Source organism: Bombus huntii, chromosome 16 (assembly GCF_024542735.1).
Source record: "Bombus huntii isolate Logan2020A chromosome 16, iyBomHunt1.1, whole genome shotgun sequence".
Lineage (NCBI taxonomy): Eukaryota > Metazoa > Arthropoda > Insecta > Hymenoptera > Apidae > Bombus > Bombus huntii.
This window is the reverse complement of record NC_066253.1, coordinates 5277926-5295222: the sequence shown is the minus strand read 5'-3', so window position 1 is coordinate 5295222 and position 17297 is coordinate 5277926. Positions and strand designations below refer to the sequence as shown.

General features: G+C 37.2%; 2 protein-coding genes across 5 annotated transcripts; one reads left to right on the top strand and one right to left on the bottom strand.

Moving 5' to 3' along the window:
• Positions 1-474: 474 nt before the first annotated feature.
• LOC126874672 (putative acyl-CoA-binding protein) lies at positions 475-2041 on the top strand. The gene is made up of 3 exons (XM_050636990.1): positions 475-621; positions 808-922; positions 1302-2041. Exons 1-3 carry the CDS (start codon positions 607-609, stop codon positions 1439-1441), a joined length of 270 nt encoding a protein of 89 aa, XP_050492947.1. The 5' UTR covers positions 475-606; the 3' UTR covers positions 1442-2041.
• On the bottom strand, positions 1689-16910 carry LOC126874663 (dnaJ homolog subfamily B member 6-like). 4 transcript variants are annotated; one of them, XM_050636973.1, is made up of 8 exons: positions 16736-16910; positions 7388-7496; positions 6830-6939; positions 5877-5987; positions 4851-5027; positions 4379-4640; positions 4092-4181; positions 1689-3412 (listed from the first exon to the last, which is right to left on the bottom strand). In XM_050636973.1, the coding sequence occupies exons 2-8, from the start codon at positions 7450-7452 to the stop codon at positions 3244-3246; spliced, it is 984 nt and encodes a 327-aa protein (XP_050492930.1). In that variant the 5' UTR covers positions 7453-7496; positions 16736-16910; the 3' UTR covers positions 1689-3243. The 4 variants fall into 4 exon arrangements, with proteins under 4 accessions (XP_050492930.1, XP_050492933.1, XP_050492931.1 ...); XM_050636976.1 differs by lacking the exon at positions 16736-16910 and adding an exon at positions 13677-13794; XM_050636974.1 differs by lacking the exon at positions 16736-16910 and adding an exon at positions 10011-10233.
• Positions 16911-17297: the final 387 nt, after the last annotated feature.

Sequence of the window (17297 nt, the reverse complement as noted above, 5' to 3'; positions counted from 1 at the left end):
TATATTGTTTATCCTCCTTTTTTTTAGTCTTCATAAGATATTCTTAACGATTTGCATGTATATTTAAACCATCATTGAAGAAGATGGGAACCATCGAGAACATTTCAACATCGACCTTCCAACTTCATCTAAAAATAGATTTGCTTTTTACGAAACGTTCGATTGCTATTTGAATGAAGGTTTTTAATAATTATTCTTAATATCGTCCTCAATTTCCTTTGCATTCTTATTAGTGTCGCTATTCTTCCCGCAATGTGACGTCATCAACTGCCATTAATCATATCAGAACACTATAATGTGCTTGCCACGGATGTAGAATAAAAATAAATACATATTACACAAGAACTTAAAGTTGAATTGAATAAAAATTTTGCTAATACTATGATAACATGCGGTGGTATAATTATTTATTAATCAAGGTCTTGATAGCATGAAAGTTTATTGGTGGTCGTGATCGTATCGTACGTAGTAAGTACAGGAGTGGGAGAATGTTAATCGATTGTATTTCCAGGCCAACGTTCTATAGATCCGAAACAGTGGCACAACACGACAGTGAAATTCTTAAAGTTTCAAATCTTGTCTTGACCTTTTTGTCATTAAAGCACAATGTCTCTCGATGAAGTAATTAATTTTATATTTAATTACGTTAACGTAATAACATAAATAACATAAAATATTGTAATTAGACAATATTTTGTCATTATTGCTTACTGGTTGCTTGAATTCTTGTACATACTTTGAATTTTTCCACAATTTCATTAAAAAGAAATAAAAATTATTCTTTTATTCTTGTATATTTTTTGTCAGAGATTTAACAAGGCTGCTGAGGAGGTGAAGGAATTGCGCGCTCCAGCTTCAGATGTTGACCTGCTTGAACTATACTCACTTTACAAACAAGCTACAGTTGGAGATTGCAACACAAGTATGTAAAACAACTTGTGATCATTTAGTATTACTTAATATACTTTGGCTGAAAATTTTTGGATCTATTTGTATAAATGTGTTAGGAAGGATCTTGAATAGGTCTCCAAAATTATAATATGATTATGTTACTTGATGCAACAAGTTAAAGTAAATATTTATTGTAATACTAAAATTATGTAACTACACTTTTGTTCTGTGGTCTTCTTAATTTGCAATTTCAATTGCACAGCGAATGTTAATGGACCTACAGAAACCAAATTTAAAAGCTGAATAAATGATGAGATATTTTTATATGATTTCAAACTTGTTGAATTCTAATGAGAATTCTGTGACATCGATAGTACTATTCTTTTCAAGGAAGATTTTAATTTTTCCAGCCAGGCCAGGCATGCTAGATTTCAGAGGCAAAGCCAAGTGGGATGCTTGGGACAAAAGGAAGGGCATGAGTCAAGATGCTGCGAAAGAACAATATATTCAGAAAGTGGAAGAACTGATATCCGTTATTGGGAAGAAGTAATTTATAATACTGAACATTTATTTAAGCATTTTTACCAAATTTTGTCTTTTTTACATACTTATAAATGTGTAATGTATTGATTGTCTTTGATACCAAGGTAGTTGCAAAAATGTTAGAATACATTTTCAACTAATCTTTTTGATATTTGAGGAAACAATTCAATTGTCTATGCTGGGTATGGACAAGAATTGTTGTAAAAAATCATGTTATCTAAAAGGAATTGATATATCGAATTGATGAATCAATATTCTTGTGGTAGCTGAATTTATTTTGCTATCACTGATTAGCTATTTACAACGTCGATGCTGTTGACTTGCGAGGAGTCAATACATGTACTATATTCACTCACCGACATGCAACTGTTAACATATTTATCTTTCGAATACATATACACGAGTTTTAATACCACATCGAAGCGTATAACGGTGAAAATATAAAAAAAGAAGTAGTCCTCCCTTCGTTTTGGATAACTCTTACATTTCTCGCCTATCTTCTTTATATAAATATCGATTTATAAGTGAATTTCACTGTATGAATATTATAAATATCAGTAAAGCTGAGAAAAAAGATCAAAATAAAGTGGTAAATACTTTGTTATAATTTAACGTTTTATACTAGTATCCCACCTTGAGATAAATGTTGTTACAAACAAAAAGAGAGAACATCAGAGACGAGACATAGTGTTGGATATCGATAGAGAGTAATGAAATGTACTACCATACATTAATGATGTATTTTTTTTTCTTCTCCACGTTCAGTTTTAACATTGTTGTCCTTATTATATACAGATACATATGAAATTAACTAACGTAAACAAATAGAATTACGACACATAAATTGCTTGTGAAGAAATATTTCTGCCACAGAAAAGCATAGTCCTGTATATGTTTCAATTCTTTTCTCACGAATCGATTACAAAGAAAAAAAAGGAACACATTTCTTTCATCATGAATGCTTCACCGCGAGTAGAAAACAAACGAAGGAAAAGATCCATTGTAGCAAAATTTCTCGTAATACAATTTTATCCTGTAAGAACAATTGTTACGGCTGCAAGTCCATCGTGATGTCCTAAACGAATATACGCATGATGAAATTCAGCCTCGTGTGTACGTGTATGTTTTAACAATTTAAATTCGATTAAACTCAGTCGAAGTTCCTGTGTGAATGCACGCTCGAAATTCGTGCAGCTTACTTACAAATAAAAATCTAGCAATTATATAACTTACGACGTAGTAAATTAATTGTCTAAGGAATCTAGGATAAGCGAAACTTACCGTATTAAACATAACACGCCAGACTTTAAACGGAAACGACGCGCTATCTATAACACGCAACAGAATGTTCTGTAGTAACAACATCCCTCTGTTCCTTTGCAGAAAGAAGGGCCTTCTTTTTTCTCTCTCTCTCTCTCTCTCACTCTCTCTCTCTCTCTCTCTCTCAACAGCGAACGAGAATCAATTAAACATGCCACTTTCGGTGCAAAATCTTACAATGAATTTTGCAGCGAATTTTTTTTTTTTTTATTTATTGATCAAATCGAACATTTGTGACCAGTCAATGCTAATTCACGAAGAGTTTTTCTTCATTTTTTTTAATCCCGATTATTTAGACAATAGCAAAAGCGACGTTGCGAGAAATGATATAATTTACATCAGTTCCGTAAATGATACACGTACGTACGTATATAATGTATGTTTATGTATGTATGCGTTTAATTCGAAAAAAAAGAATAAAACGAAGAGACTAAAATGAAAAAGATACGGACAAAAAACGAATGAGAGAAGGCTGCAAAAGTGTTGCCTCTACTTTCTCTTACTCTTATCGTGCTTCTTAGTGAGAAGTGGATGATGGTGCGTCTTTATTCTGCTAGCCTTCTGATGGTCACCATGGACTGTTCTCGAGTTCTGGCCAGCCATCGAGATATCGCTGGCACTGTCGATTAGCTGGCGACTAGTCGATGACTCGTCGAACCTGGTAAAACAGAGAAGGTGACGGGAACAAAAGCTCAAATTTGTCGCGGCTGTGTTTTGTTTATGTGTTAGTTTTTCCAAATTAAGCAAGTTTTCCTGCTTTCTTTGTTTTAAACGGACTCGATCGCTCGAGCTTAGAGATCCAATCACTGTCATCGAATTTCGTCGAGTAATCGCTGTTTCTCAAAATCTCACTGCTCTCTTTTTCTTTTTTAAAGTGATAAATATATATTATATATTATATATAATATATATGTATATTATATATTTTATATATTATATGTATATATTATATATTATATATATTATATATGTATATGTATTTTATCGTTCTCTTGTTGTATAATGTGTGGAGAACGTCGACCAGCGGCACTATTACATTTAAACAATATTTTCTAACAGAATATTTCAACAATAAAACGAAGAAGTAAATTGATGAAGAGACGATCTAAATAAGAGACACAAGAACATTTTGAATTGTTAAATTAGCCGCGGTGACGATTATGCTCTTTTTTTCTTTTATTTTCTTATATTCATATCAGGTAGATAGGTAGCAGGAACATAACATCTCGGTAGAGCGCAGAAATATTACTCGCAAACGTGACACGAGGACAGGAATTTCTCAATTGCCGAGCGGAGATCGAGCGAACATTCTTGATAGAGAACTGATTTAACTATACGTTATTGATTGTGGCACGCCGTTCACCGTCTTCGACTTTAGCACATCATTCTCGTACGACATTATTGTTTCCTTTCCATTTTCGAAAACCCTGTAACAATCACAGATAAAAATCATTATCGTTTCTGTACATCTTGCAGGTAATACACCAAAATTTTATCGAAGATCTCAGGTTGTTTTACAAATATAAGTGACGTCTCATGTCTTATGGGCATCACCTACATACGATTTAATATCTATGATAAATTCTTTAAAGAACTCTTTTGTACGATGTATTATTGTTCTTACTTTTTGGTGGTGATCTTTTTGCCGTTGATAAATCGAGTTGAAGTACTTGTCCGTTTCACAGCACCTCCACCGCTGGCTCCACCGAAAGTCGTAAACGCATTGAACGAGGTGAAGTTTCCTGACGAACCTTCAAACAAGTTGTTGAATGGTGAGAAACCAAAGTGAGAAACTCCTAACGGGCCAAAGAATGACGTGCTAATGCTGTTACTGCTTGGATGACTATGCCTGTTGGGTCCGAGGCGCACACCGATTTCAGCAAGGTCTTTGGGACAATTAAAACACCAGTTAATCACATGGTTCTTACTACTATTTAAACATCTATTATTCGGTTAATTACTTGAACGCGTTTTTATCATTCGGTGGATAAGGTTTATTTGCGTGCTTAAATATTTCATTCTATGTGTCTCAGGGTACATGTAGTTGATACTACACAGATTCACCGATCAAAGACTAGCAGGATGGGTTTACTTACCAGAGAACAGGTTCTCGAAAGAAGTACCACCAAAGAATTCTTTAAATACTTCCTCAGGGTCTCTAAACATGAAGGTACCAGTGAAGTGTGGATCAAAGTCATCCTTGTGTCGCCTCTTACCACCGGGCATTTGAAGTCCTTCCTTTCCATATTGATCATAGACCCTTCTTTTCTTTTCTGAAAAGTATATAAAACAATAAGCGATTATTGCTAATTGTAAAATAAAAGTTGAAGGCAGATTGCTTGATTTTATTTGCTCCAAATTCCAAGAAGCAAGTACTGCAAGGCTTGTCAGGTTAGTAGAATACGCTGAATGATTTGTAATATCAATCTGAGGTCGCCCACCGCAAGAACAAAATCATTAAAGAGGAGAAACGATCGTAGGAATCGTGGACGAATGAAATGAACGTAGACAGCCTTCGAAGAATTTGTGAAAACTTTAAGAGATCAAATAATTCCAATATTAAAGACTGTTTCTTAATATAAATACGATGGAACGACTTAGTTCTTCGAAGATCTGCCTTTCTTAGGAGGAAATTATTGGTAACAATTTGATCGTTCTTGTGTTTACAATCAGTCGAGCAATGGCAGAATTGTTAGAAATGCGGTAAGATTACAGGAAATATTATCTGCATTTACGGCGACTCATACAAAGAGAAAAAAGTATCTTTCGAGTTTTCCACAAGAACTCGTAGAGAAACTGGTCACGAAACCCTATTAGAGATTCCTGAGTTCTACGAGTTCGAGTAAGGAATGACTCTTTTAAGGCGAATGAGGGATTAGGGTACCTGACATATGCTAAATTTTTCGCCAATAAAACATTTGCTATGCCTTAAATAATATTTCTGTTCTTAGTCTATGTTCCATTAAAATAAAAAAATAAAATCCAAAAAAATAAAAAAAAAAAGTGAAAGAAAGACAAAATCAAATTCAAAATAAACAATAAAAATAAAATAAAATAAAACTTAAAGAAAACGAAGGAAAATGTTTGGTCACTCTCAAAGTCTTTTTTCTCTTAAGCGGTACCGAAATATCGCTGGAAAGGGGAGTCAAAGAAACTCCGGTAGGTGAATCCACGGCCTGGCCTCGAGGATGCCTTCTGATACAATCGTTGGTCGTAGGTTCGTCTCTTCGCATCTGGACATCGAGCACGGTCACGAGAGATTGACCGGAAACAAACATTTCTGATTGAATTTCTCTTTTACTTCCTCCCACGTATGTCGACACGACAGAGTCTGTCAGTTGTCGCAGCGATGCTTCGGCTAAAGAGTTGCTCTCTCTGTTCAAGCCTGACTCGATTCTCGAGTTTCAACAACGCAACGTTACGATCGCTCTTTTTACTAAATACAGCAGAAAGTTAACAAAAAGTTAAACTTCAAACTTAAAAAAACATAAGAACGAGATGGAACTTGTAAGGAAACTCAAGAATCAAAGTTTCGGAACTGCGAGTACTCATTCGCAACCCTATTTCTCGTGCAATATTCTAGAATAAATTACTGTCAGAATATCAATTGTCCAATTGATTAAGATTCTAGTATTATTGTTGGATGACGATTAATTCTCGCAGCTCCTCCTCTTTGCTAGTATCAAGTGCTGGTTATGAAACAGTCATTCATAAAGGAGAATCGATTCGTTCTAGATTGAACTGCTGGCTCCCAGAATAAGTTGTACTACTTGGAGACCGCTCGAAAGAGAAGGCTCATGCGAAATTCGGCTTTGCTGACAAGCAGGAGCTGTTGTTGTTCGTCTCCCGTTGACATTGCGACGCACTGTTTTCGTTACTAAAGCTAGCTCTAGCGTCGATTAATCGAAGCCGTAGAGAGAGACAGAGTCATAATTAAAACTATTATCATTTAGATAAAAAGATTTAGAAAAATCCTTTAGGTTGAAGATGATCGATTCTTTGGAAAAGGGTAATTTCAATAATAAGGTCCGCTTCGGAGTCGACAATAGGACGACGAGAAACGGCTGAAGCTTACCGTCAATTAAGACTTCGTATGCTTCGGATATTTCTTTGAATCTCTTATTCGCTTCTTCCAGGTTATCAGGGTTTTTGTCTGGATGCCATCTCAATGCCAATTTTCTATATCTGTAAGGCAATGCTTTGTTTAATCAACCGACCAGCGATGCTTCTTTATAGTAGAACTTAAGAAGTCTCTTGACTCCCTCTAACCGAGAATACTGATCGACTTTTGGATCAGAGCCAGCTGCCTCAACGGAGTTGAAATAAAAAGCCATTCATTCAGTCTTTCCCCACCTATCGCATTTACCATTCGTCTAATAAAATAGCACCAATGACAAACAAGTAATCACACTTATTTATGATAAGGTAATTCATTGGAACATACATACACATATGTATATATATTTATAACACATATCCTCGTTGAACTTGGCTTTTTCTTTATAACTTTTTTCCAATACTAATTCAATCTTATAATAGAATATCATCAAATGCAAGTTAAACATTCGAGTATTCTTGTACATTCTTCTCCGTTGATAACGGGCTGCTCTGCTTTTACCGAGTGATTACTTACGCCTTTTTGATGTCCCCGCTCGTGGCGGTTCGCTGCACTTCTAGTATCTTGTAATAATCAACCATCGTTCACAGTGTTCGCACTTGGGTGTTAGGATTTAGGCAACCACCTGTCAAGCAATGCAGAGAGACGGTTATAGTAATTAGCAGACCAATTGGCAACCATGTAACGAGACACGAACGAATCAGAAGGGAGAGATACAGCTTTCGTATAGATACGACTCTCGCAACAGTCTAGTTGCTTTGAACGAAAGGGCCATCTTTAGAAAAGGCAAAAACTACATAGGAAAGAATGCTCGATAGTATAACGTACGACAGAGGTTTTTAAACCTTCCAAAGATTACGATAATCTGGCCAGTATAAATTCTAACGAAGAAAGAAGACCTATATACTTCCACGTTTAAGATAGTTTTCTATGATGTTAACAAATTCAACGAAATATTGTTTCGAGTGTAACGCTTATTTTAAGGTTATAATATACAGGGTGGTCGGTAACTGGTGGTACAAGCGGAAAGGGGGTGATTCTACGCGAAAAAAGAAATCAAAAATATAGAATAAAAATTTTTTTCTCTTTTTTTTTTAATTTTTCCATCGAGACAACGATCTACAGTGAGATCCGTTATAACGAGACGCGATAAAGTGCACGCGTACCGACCGAAAATTCAAAGTCGATTTTCTCGAAAACAAAGCCTCGAACGACAAATTTTTATTCTATATTTTCGACTTCTTTTTTCGCCTAGAATCACCCTTTTTCCGCTTGTACCACCAGTTACCAATCATCTTGTATATGTCGGAGAGGAGTGAGAAACAGGGTTGTGGGTGAACGAAGATACGGCCCGATGCTACGAGTATGGACACAACCGATTCGATAATCAACAGCGGTGGTTGGGCACTTGCGATGTCAGTGACGTTGGTCTTAGGTCTTAGGTTTCATCCCACGGTCAACGGGATGAAAGATGTACTTGCTCTAACTCAAACCGATCGTCAGGCGCTGATTCCTTCGTCGATGGGATCTCAAGAATGAATGAACCTTCGTCCCAATGATGCCACAGAGGAAAACTATGATGGGGTGTGTCTAAGGATACGAGATCATCGGATTCGTCGGGTATAGCCCTCGTACCGAAAGTAAGGGAAATTGACGTCGTTGTCAATTGGTCAAAGACTGTCTGTCCGTTTGGAAAATCTTAATTGCTGGAAAAGCCCAGGTTTTATAGCGGGTCCTCGGGCTAATTGGATTTGTGCTGTATACGTGCCTCAACATCAGGTATTCATTGTCTTAAGGAACCGTTGAAATGTTTTACTGTCAAGTACCTCTATTGGTATTTCTTTTAACGAGAGTCATACTATAACTCCACACCCTTGTTAGGCGAAGCGCCCGTCCCGTTGACCGCGGCTACGTTCTGCCCAAGTTTATTATCACAAATCACAAACAAGTACAATTGGGTAGGATGACGGCAGATTGTTTAATTACGACTGTAAACTTTAATTACAATTTTACGGATTTTCCCGAAGTTCCAGAGGGAAGGCTCCGGTGTCCTTTCATCCCCGACATATATATTTCCAACAACTACGCCCACTATTTGATACAATTCAGAACTACGAGCGAGTACGACCTGAGGCTCTTTTCGTATTGGCGAATGTGATTTGATGGTTGTCTAGCTGAGATTTCACTGTTTACCGCTTGTCTGCAGTGCAGAATGCTCATTGGTTATAACCCACGTTGATGAATGAGAATAGGTAGAGGAAGCCTTCTACCAACGCAGCTTGTGGATGACATGGTTCACGAGGAAAAGCCCACTTTCTCCGTAATTTGTAAGAGCACACAATAAACCTAAGGACTTTCTGAGGATCATTCATAAAACAAAACCTTCACAGGATAAGAGATTCCTGCAAGTTAAAGAGATTAACTTCAAAGTGTTTTATGCTGTTATCTATTAGATGATAACTGAATTATAATTGGTAGATTAGTTGCATAAACGGTCCTCGTGGATTTGACGTTGGAAATGATTTCCAGTGGTACTCTCTTCAAAGGAACTTCCGACCACCTGTTGCCCATGAAGGCGTCTCAAAAGCGTTCAATCAACACGACCTGCTTTGTACAGTGAAAAGAGCGCTCGAGTTAATTCGTGGTCCGATTAAAAGCCGGCAAAAGTGACGGATCTCCGGGGCAACAGGGGACTCGACTATTTCTTTAATGTTCTATTTTATCTCGTGGCTCGTCGATTTCCCAAGGATCGACGCAAAGAGGAAAAATAGAAAGTCGACGAAATTGTACAGCGAGGTAAAATCGAGATCGGTCGAGGAATCGTTGGAATGCACACCATTGAATGGCGACAGGCTGAGCGCCGGCAAAAAATACGCGGCGGACTTCTAAAATAGTTCCCACGTACTATGTAGTATTCCAGTGAACGCGCGAATATATTCCACCAAGTTAATTTTGCGTGCCATCTTCGAAATAGTCGGCCAGCCTTATATAAATGGCTCCTTTTGCGTCATGGAAAACAAAATTCGCCTATCCACCCAGTTAGTTACATGTCTCTCTCCTATCTCAAAAGGATGATCGTTATGTTTAAAAAATGAACTCGTGAAGCGTAAGCCTGCATCAGCTCAGAACTTTAACTTACACACATGCTTCTTCCTTCGCGTCGCACATCTTTCATCACTACTGAACCATACTGAGACTCGTTTCACGTGGACCGATCATCCTCGATAGCGATCGACTTTGAATTTTAAATAGAGCTGCGGTGACAATAGCGGAAGTGATTAAATTGGTACACAAGAGTTCAACACAGGAAATGAGAATGGAGCGCGTGAGACAGTGCCCGGTGGAAAACTGAGGGCTCAAAGTCAAAGACTGGACTAACGAAAACGCTAAAGTTAGCCGAGACGTGTATCGAAAATAGTTGGAAACACGGAGGTGGAGGTCATTACGTTATCCCACTTCACGGCTCTTCTACGTCCCTCCCTCCACCTGGTGGGCAAGAAAAAGCAGCCTGCTTGCATTCTGCTCGTTCCATTACTTTGATCAGCCAACAGGGCTATAGAATGCATTGAATCACGTACACCAAAACAATCCATTGATCTCAACATCCAAAAGATGATATATAGAGATGCTCGAGTGAAAACGTTTCATTCTGCAAACGGATTTCTGCGAGGACCAAGTTTGGAAACGGACCATCTTACGTTTCTAGATGATCAGTTTAAAGAACTACGCGAGAGAAACCGTTCGTTAAAGGTGTATGACTTCAGAAACTAGTTTTTTCCGAATCAATGTGCTATGTTGGAGATTCTCGATTCTAATCGATTCCTGATCGTGGCTGGTGATTCTAGCTGGAGGTTCTCGCGTGAAATCGTTGGAGTGTGTTAGTAGGTGAGCAGGAATTCTCTCTGCGCGCCAGGTGGACCGCGTTTCATGTCCATACGCGATCGTCGACGCCACCTCCGCGATCAGGTCGAGGACGTTAGTCCGAGGCAATGCTATACAGGTCGTTTCCTATCTTTTCATCCTCGTAAATCTTCGACGTTCTATATAAAAATTAGACAAATATCGTCGAAAGGTTTACGCGCGAGAAATATACAAATTTCGTCGATGCGAGGAAATCGTCGGCTTCGATTATTAATATTGGCGAACGCAGCGGGTGAGAAGAGAGTCTTGCCAGTCCACGAATTAGGAAGCATCCTGTAGCTTATAATAAATCTGCAGTGATCACGGGAGGATCGCGAAATCCATGACTCACGCCAGTTTCGGTAGTGATTTTGGCCTGCCTACACGCAAAACCAGCGTCGCAGGTAAAACCACGCGAACAGTCATCGCAACGTGGGTCGTCGTGGGCGTCGTTCCAATAGCTTACCGCGAGAAGAACACCCTTCCACTTCATACGTTGTCCTTACATGATAATTCCATTCTCTATCCATTAATAATCTGAAATCTTAATCCGGTTTGCTTGATATTTTTCCAACACGCCTTTCAATCTCCACTGATCGTAAAGAATCAAAGTAGTAGTTGACTTCTTCGACTTTTCGAAGAGTTTCTGAAGTCTCTTCGGACTCTATAATCACAGAAAAAATTCTCCATGCAAGGCAAGAATACCGGGTCAGTGGCTTCTTCCGAGAAAAACAATGCCGTTGCTGGAATTTTCCGGTTTCATCGATCGTCTACGTTGAAGTACCATGTAAGCGTGGTCGTGTAATTGGAAAAGTAGATCAGCCAAAAGGAGCTGGCGATTTAGCGGCGCGAGGAACGCGGCTGGAAACGGGTCTTCGATATTTAAAATTCACCGGCGCCTCGAGAACTGGACTCGATCGCCTTACGTAACATGCAATTCCGAATGTTTCGGATGCCTATTGTGTTCGTAACGCGGCCGGGAAGGCTGTCGGCCTTATCAATCGACGGCCGCCCTGTGGACAATCTTGTTCCGAGAACTGTACAGCCCCTAGACAATATTCTTCCAAAATGAACCTTAAGTTTGACTAAAAACTATTCCGAAGTATATCTAGCTGATTCATCTGCTTTAAATTCTTCTTGACAATTGGAAGATGGCACCGTCGAAATTTGCATAATTCTCTCCAATGATTTTCTTCTTGTAATTTATTTCTTTGTGTAATCTGGAAGACACTCGATCGAATTGTTGCAGTTAGTAATCGGTTTACTATGAAGAAATGAAATGCCTAGGCATCCGTTGATCGTTAATAAACGCCACGTACCAGTTTTGGTCTTGACATTCGTCCAAACATAATCGTCGTAGTCGAGAAATGATCCGGGCACTACTCCAAGAATGGAAAGATCGGCTACAAGGCGGTTTCGTTGCTCTAATGTTGGTTGTAAATCACTCCCTCGTCTCAGATACCATTTTTCACACCTTCTTCGAACTTTCACGTATTTACATTTTCTGCGCTTGTACTATCCTTGTTTACATCATATTGTTCGACCTTTGTCATATTTAGCTATTCAGGAAGATACAATGAATTTTACGAATCTAGGATTCTTAATTTATAATTTCTTCTTCATCTACGATACGCCTTGAAAATCTCAGATTGGTAAACAACGTAAAGGGAAGATCAGAGTTCAACGAGTAAAATACGATGAATAGAAAGGAAGTTTTTTTGTTAATGTGACGCTTTATATTTCCGGTTCGGTAGAGGAAAAATTATCGATCGTGCAGCACCGATTGACGCGCAATATTTGCCTGAAAACGTGCCCCCGCAGAAAATGCGCGTGGCAATTATGCGCGAGTGCACACGTATCGTCAGCGTGACACTTCCGTTTGCTAGACTCCTGCTCGTTTTACAAAGTCTCGTCAGGATTTAAATGACATGTTTCTTTAAAGTGACAGATTTCTTAGAAAAAAAAAAAAAAAAAAAAAGAAGATACACAAACGCATAAAAACCGTGCTTCATCAATCGCCAATTAAAAAATAGAAATTCATCGTGGAGAATATCAAATAGATATTTGAAGAATGACGTGGTAGATTTTATGAGTGAAAGCTATCCTTAGGTAGCCGATAATTTATTCTTTTATCGGTTGGAAATTAGAAGTTACAGATTGTTTGAAATTTAACAGAAGTTCAAGGTCACTGCAGAATACTCCCCCTCTTCTATCATCTCTCATGAAGAATCATTTTAAAAACTTGTGGAATTTTACATGAATAAAAGTTCCTGGTAATCGCAAGCATTTCCGAGAAAAATGTAGCGCGATGTGGGTAGCAATAGATTTACTCGGCAAATTAGTCATAGAAGAGCATAACTAAACGATCAATTGGAAAAAGCGACGTAAAATTGATCTCTGGAATCGATAATCTCCACGAGGTGTCAAATGAAATATAATCTGAATGTATAATCGATATAAATGAAATATTTGGTATTGCTATTGATGATATATAATAGATGACCAATTTAGATTCGATTAAAGTTGATTTTGGTATATTTCATTTCAAATTATTATTCTATATCTTCCTTCGTGTCATTGATACCTTCCACCATTTAAAGTACAGAACACACACGTTGAATTAAGTAAACCGAAGTTATGTTCATTGAAATTATCATGGACTTTTAATTTCATCTATAACTAGACGATATCGATTGAGAGATTAAAGAATCGATTGGGGGATGAGGAAACGATCTCGCTACGATTTTTATGGTAAATAACGAAGACGTAGGAAAGAGGGAGAGCAACGGTGGGTGTCCTTTTGCGCTCTCCCGAGAAGGTGTGACGTCAGTTATACATATTCGGGCAGTGTGAGCGACGTATCGAGGAAAAAGGATCTCGAGAGGCTGTTGCCTGTGTCGGTTACCGGCAGAAGGACGATCTCGACCATCCTTGTCCGTTTAAAATACCATTCCGGCCGTTTCCTTTGTCTCCCGTGGCGTCGAGCAAACAATTCCGCAGCCTCCGTGTGACTGAAACGTTTGCTAACAATGTATCACGCTTATTTCAATCTACTTTCTCATCTACTATGTACATTTCAAAATAATCAATGTGCGTCACCTGGCGTTTAAAAAAGAAACTCAGTAAGAGAAATCCCATTTCTTCTTGATCCCTTACCAGCTGATACTTTACATTCGGACGAGTGTACCATGCACCGGCTATTTCTAATTCATCGATTTATCTTCAGATACTATATAAATATACCGAGACATTACTGGCAGCTTCGATAGTGGTGCACACAGTTGCGCGATATTACGTAATCGGGTCCATTAAATGTGCCATTTCGTTCCTCCTTATTCGAAGGATCAGTCGAGCCTTCCTCTTCTAGCTTGGCGTCTGCTTTTGGGAAGACAATGCATACGCAACACGTGTTGCGCTAGGTCGCTGCTAGAAAATGTCGGTTAAGTGCCAATAGAAGGGTCTAGGACAACCTCAGAGAGCGCTGTTTAATTTTAGTTGCGTATATCTCTATGGACCCCCGCACCTTTAATATCTTCTATCGCATTTCAATTACGTTCTTCGTCAATAAGGTCCTTCTTAGTAGTTAATGATGTGATGTAATCGTTCCATACAGAGATTGAAAGAGGATGGTAGGCTTTGTTCTCCTTTTCCTTCTTCAACAGAGTCAAACTTAATGCAGAAGCGGTTAGGTGTACTGTTTGGGAGATTGGAAAATACAGTTGTGTTTATAAGGAAACGCTATTGGCCGTTGCGAAATCGTCGTCCCCATTGATAGTGTCAGTTGCGATTAATTATTGAAACACTGCTTTCAGATGTATGCAGATACATACAGATAATTAAGCCAGTTGCCTTTCCAGGCAACGCTTTATATTGTCGAAGAAGATTGGACACGCAGACAGAGAATTCGAAAGTGAAAATCTGATAACGCGTGCCTGATGATCTCCTTCTTGACTCTGAAATATCTTTTGCGTTTTTGTTTTAATTTAACTTCGATATGACTAGAAGTTCTTTATTGTATAAGGATGAATGTATTAAGAAGAAGAGAAAAGATAAAAAATAACCCAACTTCATAAAAAATTCTAATGATTGTAAACTAATCACAAATCACTTGTTGCATCCTGCAGTCGATAATAATAAGGTGTATTCATCGACTTTTGTGTAGATGTAATTTGTGATAAATTGTATAATATAAATACACAACAATATTAGAATACAGATGTAAGAGAACAGAATACATGATGTTGTAGAGTATACAAAGGCATAATATAGAAACAGAGGTGTCTGTCCTGTGCTTAAAATAGCGTGACAAATACAACTTCATGTTTACATGCATGCAAATATAATAATCAAAACACCTTAATGCAATATAAGATACTTTGAAGAACTTATAACTGTATAAGGATAGAACATGTATTCGAAAGTAGCTTTTAAAATTATTGCTAAGCTGTTATTATCTTTCTGACATTACTGAAACCTATTAGGATATAAGATCTCAATATAAATAGAACTACTACTGTATTTGATTTAAAAATTGTTTAGCTTCTTTCTTTTAAATGTAAATGTACTGTAGTATTTATTATTATATTATTACACAATGACTCATGAAAATATTTCAACAGTTACCATAGAAATCTTTTATGTCCATATCATATATGCTACGTAAAACATTTTTCATCATAACTAGAAATTTCATTATAACTAGACATGACTATCGTAAATATATTTATTAGTCACATTTTAAACCATTCTGAAAATATATATTGAAACTACTAAAAACTACAGAAACGAGATGTTTATCGCACACATACATTTAATACAAAATTAGTATAGAGTATTCGTAGCCATCTTAAATATATAATAAATGTTAAATATGACTCTATTGAATATTGAGGCTTATCAATATAACAAATAATTGGCTGTTTAAATACTTTTATGATCTGCGAAAACTATATATTTGTACTTAATATTTTGCAATTTTGATATATATTTTCCAGTTTGTTTCAGATTTTACCAATGTAATCATAATACTTGTACCTCATTACAGTGCTAATAAAATTTTTTAATGTTTCATATAACATGCATATATTCATAAAAGGCATCTATGAGTATTTAAATACTTTCAAACTGTAATACAGATTTACTGTAAGATTTGGATGTATATATAGATATTCTAACTGAGTGTATTAATTAGATATATTAGAACCTATAGAATCACCATGCTTTAAATTATCCCATTAACTTTAACAATACCGTATGGATTGAAAAAAATAGCATGAATAATTTTCATAAACTCGTGTTATAAATGATAACAAAATAACAATTCGCGCAATACCGTGAGAACCAGATAAATCGGCCAAGGTGCTACAGTTTCACTGATGCAGTATAAATCCAGGAAGCTAACGTGAGCGTAATTCGAAAAATGCAACATCGGCATTTAAAATCAGCTTTTTATTGCGGAGCAAATTCTCTCGGAAGGGTGGAAAATGGGGGAAAAGACTCGTTATGGTGGTTGCTAGGGATGCGACTAGATGTTTTCATGTAGTCGCGACACACGTTTCCACAAAATTTCCATGCAAATACTATTTTTCGTGACAATGATTCAGACCGTCGCTCGCTTATCTTTTATCTAGCAACACTAAACCACGATACGGGCATTATCGGCATTAAATGACACGAGTAGTCTTTTTCGTCTAGGACTGTAATAGCTGTGCAAACGTTTACGATACAATTATTGCTCATAGTATCTACAAATGCGTTGTCACAGCACCTAAAAGACGTATGAATCTCAAAATTATGAAATCACCAAATATCACGTACGAATTAATACGTTGCAACGTGTTATTCTGGAAATTTTTGAACGAAACCTGTTCCACGACGTTGAAACGGCTGCCCTCGACGACGTAGTTTTCGTGGTGATAAACGGTCGAATTATTTCGAGAAAATACACGAGATCGAATAACTTACCGAAACGTGGCTCCTGCTTTTTCTTCGCCGTTCACACTCGACAATGAATTTTCCGCGAGAAAACGAGTAATTGTTTTCGTTTCGATCGAGAACGAGACACACAGTGGACGTGAAGCGACAATCTCACGAAAAAGTAGAGAAATGCAACTATCGTCTGAAGTTGGCGCAAACAAAGGTCGATATCCAATATGGCCGACCGTTTCGATTTTTCTAGAGTCGTTACGTACTTCTCTTTCAGCTGCGTCGCCACAATGACTATCTACGACGATATACGATTTAAAATATTTTATCTCGTCTAAAAAATTTTCAATCTCGTAAGAAAGTAAAAGGTATAAAAGATAATATAGTATTAACAAATATCTGCGTTGGATTGGAGTAACAGATTAATTCGAAAATTTGTAATTGATTCGTTTAATCGTTCCGCAAAATACAATCTTATGCAAAAATAAGTCAACTTCATCTACATTTTTTACAACTTTCCCATCATATTTACCATAAATGATTATACTTTTATAGTACTTTAGGACTTATGACATGATGCCTTATTAAAATTTTAAGTGCT